This window comes from Gymnogyps californianus, chromosome 4 (assembly GCF_018139145.2).
Source record: "Gymnogyps californianus isolate 813 chromosome 4, ASM1813914v2, whole genome shotgun sequence".
NCBI lineage: Eukaryota > Metazoa > Chordata > Aves > Accipitriformes > Cathartidae > Gymnogyps > Gymnogyps californianus.
This window is the reverse complement of record NC_059474.1, coordinates 25931772-25944847: the sequence shown is the minus strand read 5'-3', so window position 1 is coordinate 25944847 and position 13076 is coordinate 25931772. Positions and strand designations below refer to the sequence as shown.

General features: G+C 37.0%; 1 protein-coding gene across 2 annotated transcripts in view; it reads right to left on the bottom strand.

The window, feature by feature from the left end:
• Nucleotides 1-13076, bottom strand: part of FAM114A1 (family with sequence similarity 114 member A1) — a 34557-nt gene that overhangs the window by 3468 nt on the left and 18013 nt on the right. The window contains exons 7-12 of one of the 2 annotated variants that reach the window (XM_050896044.1): nucleotides 11099-11222; nucleotides 8123-8128; nucleotides 5270-5355; nucleotides 3949-4113; nucleotides 2518-2657; nucleotides 1159-1231 (exon numbers count right to left, since the gene is read on the bottom strand). In XM_050896044.1, the coding sequence (XP_050752001.1) occupies nucleotides 1159-1231; nucleotides 2518-2657; nucleotides 3949-4113; nucleotides 5270-5355; nucleotides 8123-8128; nucleotides 11099-11222 (594 nt within the window). The remainder of the gene's footprint in view (nucleotides 1-1158; nucleotides 1232-2517; nucleotides 2658-3948; nucleotides 4114-5269; nucleotides 5356-8122; nucleotides 8129-11098; nucleotides 11223-13076) is intronic. The other variant, XM_050896043.1, reaches the window with a different exon arrangement.

Below are 13076 nucleotides of genomic sequence, written 5' to 3'. Positions count from 1 at the left end.
TATTTTGGCCGTGGGAAGTGCCTTTGTGCTCAATTTCTTATGTGTCCACACAAATGTCCACAAAAACAATCTGGTCCTAAAAACTGAGTACAGAGTTGATAAGAACAAAACCTAGTGCAATGCTTTAGTTTCCAATTTTCTGAACTGGGCCAGCTTAATATTTCATGTGCAATTTATATTTATATGTCTATGCATGTATTTATTGCAAGTGTCGCACAAAGATATGCTAAAATACAATCCCCAAATGCAAAATAAGCAGTTTCTCCCAGAGTAATGGGAAGGAATGTAAATTATTCAGAATAAAAGCAACCCAATAAATCATGTTCTCTACAAATAACTCTGAAAAAACTTGCTCAGAGACGTGCTGGAAGAGCTCATGGGAGAACTGGGAAAATTTCCTTTGATATACATTCACCTTTTCATGGAGTAATCAGGAGAGCCAGAGTTTGTTCTTCTCTGACGTTTACAGAACAATTTCAGCGACAGCACAATTTTTGCCTCTGGATTCTGCTAGAATACTCAGATGTCAGTCATCTTTGAAACATCTTGAAAGGCAGGATACTATTTCTAGCAAAGATGTTCACAGATAAATGGATGTTCCTAAATGGAATATCTTGAGGTACAAGACAGAGTGATTTTTTTTAAGATGGACGACCAAACAGATTTTCTAATCTCTTAAACCTTTTGAAAACACAGTGGCCCTAGGCCAGGGGATTTAGCAAAGGCTAAGACAGCTCGCGAAACCATCTTAAGGTACTGGAAACGTTATCTGTTAATGACTTTTACACAAATGCATTCAAAAGGGATAGGCTGAGTAGTAGAAGAAAGTATCATCAAGTTGTGGGACTTCAAATGTGGGGCCCTTTCAGTACGAGAAGATAAGAAGTGCTGAGTGGTGATCAGGAAAAACAGGAAATGGTGTCTAGAAAGAGAGATTTTAGAAGGCAGGGGACACACTGCAGTCTATCAAGGCTTATAAACTTTCTCTGCAACAGGAAATCTGCTGTAAAAATGCTCTGTGTTCTTGATCTGAGGAAAGAAGTGCCCTCTTTGCTGGCACCTCATGTAAAGCCACCAGACTCGGGTAATAATTTCTCTTTCAAGAAGTCAACTATGTTAAAAAAATCCCAAATGCTACAGAAAATGCTGTTATCTTACCCCAGCTGCTGTTAAAGAATCGGAAAACTTCTTTGATAAAGATGAAACTTCATTGCACATGGCACTTGTTAAACTGGTTTAAAAAAAAGAGAGACAAATATAAAAATACATCCTTGTCCTGTCAACAGATAAAAACCCCATGACTGTCCCATGCACAAACTTCATCTTAGAAGTCAAGAATGTTCTTCAAGGCAATTTTGCTTCTAGTAATTTTTAAAATATTTTGGGGTAGACTTTGTTCATGATACAGTTTTTATATTCCTCCACTGAAAAATCCATTGCTGACTACAGCAGCAAAATTATGTCATGTTGGCTCAAACACTAGTCTTTTTTGATAGGGCAATGTTTCAGGTTTTTAAACTCTAAACTTCTAGTTTAACTATTGTTTTTCTGATGATTGCAGCAACACAACTCCTAGAAATACTGTTGGAAATAAACTTCAATGAGAACAGTGAGAAGTTTCCCATCTAAGCAATAAAACATCTACTCTGTACTAAAAGAGGAAGTACCCTTGTGGTTAAAATACGAGAGAACAAGAAGATCTAGTTCTATTCCTAGATCTTTCACTGTTTTGCTAAACATTCACAAGTGCATCATATAAAACCTCATCCTGCAAGGTGCACCATACCTTAGCTCTAATTCTGAAAAACACTTGTTCAAGTACTTTGTTTTAGACTGAAGTGTTCCTATGCACTTTGCTATTGTTACTAGCATTCCTAAGGATAAAAACTTGCTTAAATACTTCACTTACTTAGGACGCAAGTGCTTACAATTCTTAACGTCAACACCCACTGAAATCAGTAGAATCGATTACTACAGAGAGCCTGAGATCTGAATTTTGAGTCCCACTAGATAAACTGGCTCCTTGAATTTATGTATGTTTTGTTGTGTTTTACTACAAAGTTGCTGACAAATGTCGTCTTACTGTTTAGAACTACAGATTGATTTTTGTATATTTTTGGCAGATAAACACTAGATAATGAAACTCTATTGGCAGATAATAAGACTGCATTATGCGCTCCAAAAGCAAATTCTACATATGCTAGCACGGTATCTTTTGCAGAGGGAACAGGAAATGCAACCCAAATTAGCATGTACATTCACTTGCTGGAGCAGAAACAACTTTCAGCGTGTGAATAGGTCATGTTTTTGTAAACATACATACGTTAGCCATATCAAAAAATGACAGATAGCCTATGTAACTTGATTACATGAGAAAATATAGTACCAGGACCCCTAAAGCCCATGCTGTTTGTTGATCCATGAACTTACTGTGCCTTCAAGTGCCAAAAGCTGAACAGAACTTCATGAGTTTTAAGCAAATGTCAAATGTTCATATATGAAGTACATAATACTCACTTTGTCAGTACTTTTGCTTGATCTTGAGCTGGTTTTTCTACTTCCTGCCCATGTAGAATTAATTCTGCTACTTTATGAAGCTGTTCAATACAACGAGCAGTTACCTCAGCCAGACTTTCAATGGACAGCATGTAGATTTCCTTAAATTAAAAACAGGGAATAATATAATCAATAATAACAACACTGATAAATACACATATATATATATACATACAGAATTTGAAACATAGGAAAGAATTTGAAACATAGGAGACCTCCCCACCCCAACTGGAAATACCACCACATACATAGTCAAGTAATATCAGCCATAATGTCATCCTCACAAACAATACTGGAAAATGAAATATCCACAGATTATAAAATACAGACCTTATACTCATCCTGAAAAATTAGTAAGAACAAGTCTACCATTTATTTGGATGGGAACTAGGTCAGGCTCTCGGATTTTCTAACATAGCACTTTTAAACGTAGTCCTAACAAATACAAATATCCCTTAACTCTAGAATAAGTCATAATTACTTTCATATGGAGCCAAAAGTATTGAGTCATCCCTCAGATGAATCTCCAGAGTAGAAATGGATAAAACATCCAATAAAAAAGTGGCTTTTATCAGCAATGACAAAAACTTTTACCTAGTACTATGGCGTTACAGCTTTCACAAGCTGATGCCAGCTGGAAACCTGCAATCGCATAAAAATCTGTAATATATACAGTGTAACTCTGTCTCCTTCTTTGGACCTTTTTTGTAAGGAAACATGACAGATAATTTCTTTATTAGAATTCATTCAAAAAATCTTGACAAAGATACCAACCACATTTAATATTGCTATAACTTGGTGTAAAATATTCAATCACAATTAACCTTATCAACAAGAGGGGCTGTCTAAACGGACACAGTACTTTTAGCCTTAAGAGCTATCTTTCATAAAGAGAATGAACACTTGTGAGTTGCCTAAATAATATTTCTGTTTTGTCTGTTTGTGATTTAAACTATTTAGGAGTTTAAATAAAGTTTGAGAATTTTTTCCATGTATTGTCACTGGGAGAAAGAGATGCCAAGGAATGTTGAGATATGACTTTCAACGTACTATCGACATTACACCACAGAATCCCTCAGCTCACTGTATGTTGTGTATACACATGCATACACACAAAAACATAGATATAAAAAAATAAAAACAATGCGATAGGCAGAGGACCTACTACTTTGATATTTACTTATGGGAACAGATTAACAGTAAAAATATTTATGTAAGTTACTTTCTATTGGGTCCACAGTGAATAGTTATATATTAGTATTTCTTAATACTTCCATGAGTTTAAAAAATAAGGACAACATATAAAACCAACACACAAAGATAAAGAAGTAATCTTATCAAACAAAGTATGACATTTGCTTAATGAAACTTATCCTCCAAAAGCTATTTTACCTCCACAGTTTTGTTTTTATCTACTTCTGTTTTATCACTGTCAATTTTATCTTTTTCAGTCTTTTCTTCACCAGGTTCTCCAGGTTTTTCTTTTAGTTTCTCTTCTATGTCTACTGGGGTGGAAAAACTTGCTTCTTCCAGCCATTCATGAGCTTTTTTCCTAGCCTGCCAAACAAAGAATCCAACCCTAAAGTTCAGTTCAAATAGGGAACATCAAATGATGTTCCTGAACATTAATTAACAATACATTTAATTACTTCCTTTTTACATTCAGAAGTTTAAACATATCAAGCCTCTACGTGGCATTTAGTTAAGTGTATATTTAAGAAACTGTAGGGAGAAGCATTTCTGACTGCATAAAGACGGATCAGCCAGGGATAATTCCTCTACAGGTATGATATTCCTAACCAACACATAGAGTTGGCATTAATACCAAAGTTACTAATATTTCAGCTTTATGAGGTATCTTTCAAAGGAATTTACATAGAAATAATTTTCCCAAATAAAAAAAATAAGAAGGTGATATAAAAAAAGAAAAAAAAATATTGGAGAGGTAAGAGAGATGTACGAAATTCTTAAAGGAAAAATAAATAGAAAATCACTGTATCTTCAGCTGCCTTCCCAGGCATGAAAGTAGATCAAACCGGAAAAGCCTTGAAGTTTTATACAACTTCAGACTACTGTTATGGTTAATAGGAAATTTATGATGTCTCTTTTTTAACATGAAGTCAAATTAAAATATGTTAAGACCTAAGCCTAAACTAGTTATCCATAGTCTACATACGTAGCTAGAGAGAGAAACATTCACCTGAGCCTAAAGATCAGCAGGTGAATCACCTTTAAATGGGCCTGATAGTACAAATGTGACTAGTGATGTGACTAGCTTCTAGCCATCTAACTTGTAGATGATTGAAGCTAGATGAGATAAATCCAAGACTTCGCTTCTAGCTAAGAAGGTCTGGAGAAGTCCCTCAGAAGAATAAACACAATGAGCACGAAAAATAATTCTGAACCTGACCTTTGTTCCCAGTATGTAAGACCAAATCTGCTGGGCTCATGAACTCTGTTCTGCTGAGACATCCCTGGTTCAAAGCTTTCTAACATGGCCCATTGTGCTAGCTAGTCATTGCAACTGTATTGCTTTACTAATCTCACTTCTTCTGTGAAAGCTTTTCGATATTCATCATTTTAGTCCTACCCTCCTGTACTTTGCTTTCTGAACTGTCTGAACTGAGCTGGGTACTGCTCTGTGTCAGATTTCAGAACAAAGCCCTCCCTCTTTGTCCAAGAAACAGAGGGCAGCTCACTAACAGGTGCTAACCTTATTAAGTTTGTCGGGAGTAGCAGCAACATGCAATTCAAACAGCAGTTCAGTGAGCATGCTGACAAACTCTTCTTCCATATCTGCTGCAGGAAAAAACGAGACAATTTTTGTTAAAGTGTTATCACTATAATATTTTACACTATCAAATACATCCAGTCAAATAGTTTCCCCAAGCACTCTAGCACTTGAAACACAATGACAGTGATACAAGAAAGGGGTGTGTGGGTGTGTGCATGTATATGCTGAAATAAAGAAGAGAACAAGCAGCAGAGATACCTGTACAACCAGATATGCTAGCTGACACTTCGACTACTCTTTCCACCCCATTCTAAATTCCACTAAGTTTCACAAAAACAGGTAAGAGGAGAAGAAGCTGCATGATCCCTACTAATCTGACAAAAATACATGACCCACAAAATAACCAAAGAAGAGATACTAACCTATTCTTTCAAACCAAGGAATAAAAACTGCAGCAGGGCCAGATACAAGTAAGTTTCAGAGGAAACATACTGGAAAACATGTTCTCTATTGCTCTGTCTGCAAACCACAGCTAACAGGTGTGTTTCCTTCCTATTTTAAGATTGAGCTTTGCTTAAATGAAGAATGTTTTCTGTTCTGCTTTGGAGTAATGAGCCTTAAGGAATCTGCACTTTTATTTCACAAGATTTATGAGCAAAGATAAATATCACTAGTATTCAAACTTAATCTTTATTATATATATTCCTTTGACTACTTGCAGTTGCCATATTCTAACATGCTCTAAGTTCCTAAAAGTTGGTATTTTGGTTGGTTCTGTTTATCTGCACTTACTGAGTTTGGAATCTTCATTAACATTTCCTGGTGGAGTATACAAAATCCATTTTTTTTAGCCTGATGACGCTAAAAGGTCAACGTCACCATACTGAGCCTGATAAAAGTCCAGCTACTTCAAAAATGAATTTCATGTCTTGCTATATTCCCACGTTTTTTGTTCATTTATTAGGTAGGGCCAGTTTTTCCATTTTTATGCAAATCTTCAGTACTGGGCTTAGAAGCGGAGGGCCATTACTCTCCAATGCGTTTGGGGATTTTGGTAGAACTGCTTACAGTCCATAGTACCTTGCAACATGTGGAAAGGTGGTGGAATCTGACACTCAGATTATACTCTCCTAGAGCAAAGGATATCTCACCCTTGCTTGTAACGAGAGTGCCCATCTTTGGTGCTATAAAATAAATGAGTAGTTACCACAAAGAACTCTTCACCTGCAATGACCAAGAGACTGAGCTTTCCTCTTAACAGCAGGTGAACGGGTCAAGAAGATCGTGTTCTGGCAGGCCAAAGAGATGCACAGAGTTCATTTCATTGCTGCCCTTATCAGTAAAGTTTGGCAATAGGATTTTCAGGTTTTGCAATACAGCATCTCTTGGATACACTGAATTCACTTGTTCTTAAAACAATGCCAAATCGTTTTATAAACTGCAGCATGCTGAAGACTGATGAGCAGTTCACTGGATCAATGCAAAATCAGCAAAATTGTTGATAACTGGCATATTCAATTCAATACTCACTTTGGTTACTGTCTCCCTTAACCTCACATATGAAATTTTTGGTGTTAATGGCTTTCAAAATGTAGGTAAAGCTACTTTTTCAGATATTCTCCTCTCATTATTTCATAAACAACTGAAAGGAAAAGAAGCTGCAGTGAAAAATACATGAAAGGTTGCATAATCAAAGAAGTGAGAGGAAATAGAAAGAAGGGTATGCATTTGGCTTTCTCCTACTTGTGTCAGAAAATCTTTTCTTTATTTTCATACTGATTTTGCACCTATCTGACTGTTAAGCAAAGACATAAAACCCCCACGATTCCAGTTTCAAAGTTGCCAAGAACAAAGCCTAGCCCCAATCCTTTCCCAAAACAGTCCTCCAGAGATCACTGCAGTAACTTCTCCTTGTGCAGGACTGAAAGTGTTTATGGTAGAAACTAAAAGCAGCACTAACATCTCTGAATGAGATCCTGAGAGTCTAGGATAAGAAGGGATCCTGAGAGTTTACATAAAACAAATGGACACTCTTTTCAAACACTTGAATGCAAAGTACTGGTTTTCCTCCCAGCTAGTCTTTTTTTTGCTGAATATATATAGCACTGACAAATGACACCATATAAATAACATGACTTTGATGACAAGAAAGTGGTAACAAATTAGCAATAAGTGGTAATTAACTTGTTTTCGAATAGTGCTCTGTGGCTAGATAAGATTTAGCATTTTCAAACACCATTAGTTAATCTCTGTCTTTTGTAGGGGGGTGGCTTCTTTACATAAAGGAAAAAACCCACAAGTTTTATTGAGCCAGGAAGCACAAACCAAAATCCTACTAAGGCAAGTTAGTTGTAGTTTTAAACTGTTTAGCAAGCAGGATTAAAACTCAAAATTCCTCCACAGAATTTAACATAGCCTGCTACCTCTTGCTAGATTAGCTAGCTTAAGTAAAAATATATAATTATGTATTAAAAATATGCTATTAAAAGAGCATATGGCTTACTGACTTGATTTTACAAGTGTAAAACCTATTAATGTGCTTAATAGGACCTTAATTGTGTTAACTAGCTTGAGCTAAGAACACAAACTAGAATGAAGCCTTCTCTTCACAGCAAGACATGAGCTGCATTTAATCCTGATCAGTGAACCTGTTTTTAAACTTTACTGACTTTTATCTATGCTGGATGCCAAATGATGTTTAAAATTTTGGTAACATTAAACACAGACCATTTTCTTAGAGTAAATATTAATTATGCCACAGAAATATGCTTAAGGTCCCAACAAGTCATTTCAGGTAAACAATTCCAGTTTAAAAAAAAAAACCCAAACAACTCAAACCTAGACCCTAAAAGATGAAGTGTGTTCCCAGAAGGATACATATTGATGCCCCCCCGAAAGCTAAACTTATTTGTAAAATATAACCAGAATACTAAGCATAGTCAATAGTGAGTCACTGGAATCCAACTTAAATTATGTAAAGACTGGCAAACGAAAGTATCAATGAAACATTAAACTGTTCAATAGAACTGTGCTCCATGAGGGGAAATGGACATGCAAATCACATAAAACATTACATGGAAAGGTGCTGGATATTGTTTTTATCTAAAAATGGCAGACAATTGTCATGTAAAGCCCTATTAATGGAATTCTTTAAGTTTTACAAGGTTTTATGCATTTACTGCATAAATGCGCTTACTAAAACCACTTAAGATCCTGTGCATTAAGAAATTCAGGAAAAGGTCTGTTTTCCCTGACTCAGGAGGATCATAAGAAGCCTTCATTCACTCTGACAAGATTTTAATGAAGATAACACATTTTTGTGACTGGGAAAGGTACCCAGACTAGGACACTGTCTAGAAGGGACGTGTCAAAGCACTGTACAGTGTTAAGAGCACTATTAATGCAGTGTTGCATGTACTACAGATTATGGGTGAGAGGCTGAAGAAAGAAGTAAAGGCCACATGTCCCAGTTTAGGAGCCTGACCACAGAATTGTAAGCTTAGCCCTAACAGAAAGCTACTTTGAGAAGTGATTAACCTTTCTATTCTTTCAGTGTTCTCCAGTGGAACTAAAATTTATCCAACTTAATACTAATAAATGAAATTTATTTGTAGTTCAAATACTAATAGATCTTGAGCCTGATTGCACTAAAGGATGTGAGTCATTTTGAACTGCAGCCTGAAGTAACACCCATTCAGCTGTAAGGTGGAAAGAACATGTGTGTGGTAGTTATTTCCGCTGTCACAGAGAGGAGGATATCTTTCACTGATGGCTGGTTTGCTTTTGCTGGGGAAAACCTGCAGCACACTCTGATTTGGACTTTTTTTTTTTTAAGGTGCTCATTGCCTTGGTCCCATCCTATTTAAAAGGCCAGTTAATGTTTCAAGGAGCATTATCAGCAGCTGTGCTTCACTGAAAAAAACAGAACTTCTGACCACCAGAGAAAACATCACTTTGTGCAAGAAACAGAGCTTTTCTTGGGGGCTGGTTTCAAAGCAAGGAACTATTTCCCACAGAAATTAAGGAACAACAGACATCTCATGAATCCTCAGTCTTAAGCAGGTAATACACTTTCTTGACTTCTAGTCTTACAACCCCATAGAGGAATGTGGGGTTTTAAAGAGTAACAAGGGAAGAAAAACCAGCACAAAACTCTACCATACTAAGACTTTACACTGAACACTTGCTGTCCCCCCCAGAAGAAACAATAAGCTCCCTCTGACAGACATCAGGCATACTGAGTAAGCACTGCTAGAAAGAGCAGTCTGAGCGGAAAAGACTTTCAAGTTAGAACATGTGGATGTTAACACAGTTTTTCTAACTTTTCTGAAGGCTAGAGAAATCATACCTCACCATCTTGCAAAATGTAGGTTTTACGGGCAAAGCACCCCATCACTGGAGAAGATCAAGGGGATGCGGAAGAAACATCTTTTTATCTTTCTGTGTTTCAGAAACACAACAATATGGTGTTCAATGGCATAAGCCAATCTTCAGTCAGGTCAAGGGGATCGTTTCTATTAGCTAGAAGAGGTTTGGTACAGATCTCTGTGCTGGTTTTGGCTGGGATAGAGTTAATTTTCCTCATAGTAGCTAGTATGGGGCTATGTTTTGGATTTGTGCTGGAAACAGTGTTGATAATACAGGGATGCTTTCGTTATTGCTGAGCAGTGCTTACACAGAGTCAAGGCCTTTTCTGCTTCTCACACCACCCCACCAGCGAGGAGGCTGGGGGTACACAAGAAGTTGGGAGGGGACACAGCCAGGACAGCTGACCCCAACTGACCAAAGGGATATTCCATACCATAGGACGTCATGCTCAGCATATAAAGCTGGAGGAAGAAGAAGAAGGAAGAGAGGGATGTTCGGAGTGATGGCATTTGTCTTCCCAAGTAACCGTTACGCATGATGGAGGCCTGCTTTCCTGGAGATAGCTGAACACCTGCCTGCCGATGGGAAGTAGTGAATGAATTCCCTGTTTTGCTTTGCTTGCATGCATGGCTTTTGCTTTACCTATTAAACTGTCTTTATCTTAACCCATGAGTTTTCTCACTTTTACCCTTCTGATTCTCTCCCCCATCCCACTGGGGGCAGACCGAGCAAGCAGCTGTGTGGTGCTTAGTTGCCGGCTGGGGTTAAATTGTGACAATCTCACAGGCCTTACTGTAACTTTTGTGAGCTGATCTATGGACTGTCATGCTGTTCCCATTCTCTTCAATGCTGTGCACTATGTCATAGTTACGGCATGCTTCTGCTGCTTTAACTTCTTTCTCACACTCCACATGCCACGTCTTGCCAAGCAATACCTAGAAAGCAGCTTTGCCCCTATGTTTCAAAGTGACTTTCCTTCAAAAAGTTCAGGGTTCTTAAGTCTCTTTATTACACTCTAATCTTTTCCCTATCCAGCAAGGGAGGGTACAAAGTGAGGATAAAGTTGCTAAACAGAAAAGCATTGCTAAACACTCCAAAACTTTCAGATTACACAATTTCATAAACAGATTCTGTAAGAAAACCTCAGTTATCCAAAAGGTTATTATTTTCCCTTCTTATATTTGTTTTGCTTTCACTGATGATACAGCAAAGTAATATAACACTTCCTTACATTATATTTTCTCTCTCACACTTCAATTACAAATAAATTCAAAATTAAGCATTGATCAGCTTCCAGAACTTTCAGAGTATTAATTTTAGTGACTACCTTATGAAGAGTATTAGGATATCAGAAATTATAGTTTGGATTGTAATTTTTAAAATTACTATATACAGAAGTAACAATTATTCATATGGTTAAGTCTCTGTATTTCTAATTACCTTTCTGTGCCTGCACCACTTCGTCATCTGATTCCTTTGGAACAAAAATCTCTTTTATAGCAATTAAATCATTTTTCACAGTCTCCAACTGCTCTCCATCAAGTGTTGCTAAATATGACTGAATCTGTAAAAGAAAGGACAGTAAGCATTCCTAACCAAAACAGAGCATTTCTTAAATGCTAATTTAGAGCCTGATACAAAAATAGGCTAAGAAATGGAAACTTCCATTATGCTCAAATCTTGTTTCTAACCTTCCAGTGTAGACACATTTCTAATTCTCATCAACAAAATTTGTTGAGTATCACAAAAATTACACCAGCCTTGCAAGATCATATCTTCTCCCAGAACATTAGTTTTGAATTATAAATCTATGGTTTAATTGCAAACTGTAACAAGCATTTTGGGATTGCTTGGATGAAGACAGCAGGCAAAAAGAGCACAGGCAGAATTCATGGCTAGTCTGAGCACTCACAGGAAGAGCTGGAAAAAGAAGCCTGTTTCCCCTCCTTCAAAATGCAACCAAAATTATTGACAGTCTACCAGTTTACCTGTTCTGAAGAATGTATTGACAGGTCTTTGCATGTTTCAGGTATCTGCAAGTCCCTGCATATCTAATAGGGTGGCATGCCTAAGAGGGATGGAAACAGATTCTTTGAATCACTGTTTGTTTGCACTACAGTTACATGGTGTTAATCCCATGATCGCACTCTCTGCCTATGGAAGCCAAGAGAAATGCTTCTCTCCCCTTGACACAAAATTTTACTTTTAGGTTTGTTTCAAGGTTTTTTTTTTAAGCTTGCTTGACAGACTTGCAGACTGGCTCAGTGAGAGACTGAAGAAAGGTGTTATTTTCTTACGTTTCTCCTTGATGTGTCCAGCTCATATGCTCAGGGTTAAATGCAAGATGACGTTGGGAGACCCAATTCAGGTTGTGAAGGACTACCTAGGGCTTTTTTGTCCCTCTCTATAGCATTATCCATTTCATAGGATTAACTGGGAACCTTTTTTAATGGAAACTTTTAAAATAAAAGCTTAAAAATATTTTTAAATCCCTTCTATTAGAAGCACATAGGACATTAGCAATGCCTTCAGTCTCTCTTGTGCTCCTCCTGTGGCTTTTGGGCTGTTAGTATAGGTCTCAAGCTTACAGTACTGTAAGTATTTTGTGCGTGTGTGTGTGTGTGTGTATGGTAACTGGAATATTTATCAGGGAACTGGACTTGTTGACCCACACAGCTGCATTCAATCCCAATGGAGTGAGCAGGACTATGAACAAGGGGTTATCTAGGACATAACATGAAGCACATCAGAAACCTCATGGTAACAACCTGCACAAGTCTTACTTACCCTGTGGTATTTCACAGTAAAAGAAAAATAGTGTTGACACATGCAATTAACCTGAACTTGTCTTCTATTTATCTCTTTCCTGTTTTGTGGTTTTTTGGTTGGTTCCCCCCCCCCAAAAGCAGGCCCTTGAACCTTACATGTGGGTTTTGAATTTATAATTTTTCATTTGGACATAACTGCAAAAAATAAAACCAACATGGACAGTATGTACCTAGCTGTTATTAATATAAGCTTCTTTTATTTGTGAGAGCAAATAAAACATTTTAAAAAATAAGTCGGTTATAACTTGCATTTTAAGAAATGTATTCAGAGAACGGTTTCAGTACAAAATACCACTGCTGGGAATCTACAAAATTCTATTAATCTACTGTCAGAGACCTACTGATCTACTAGCAGAGTCAATAAAATGACAGCTAAAACTAAAAAATAGGCCTTAGTAACATTAGCATGTTCTTCAGAGAGACATTTGTATACTTCCAGTAATAATATCTTGGGGTAGTTTTGTGTAACTTTAAAAACTAACACAATAAAGAAGGCTTAGGAATTGAATAAGTCATCTGCAATTCATTTTAATTCACTAGCCTCCAGGTGTAGTAGGTCTGTAATTCCTGAATGTAAGTATCAGTGCCTG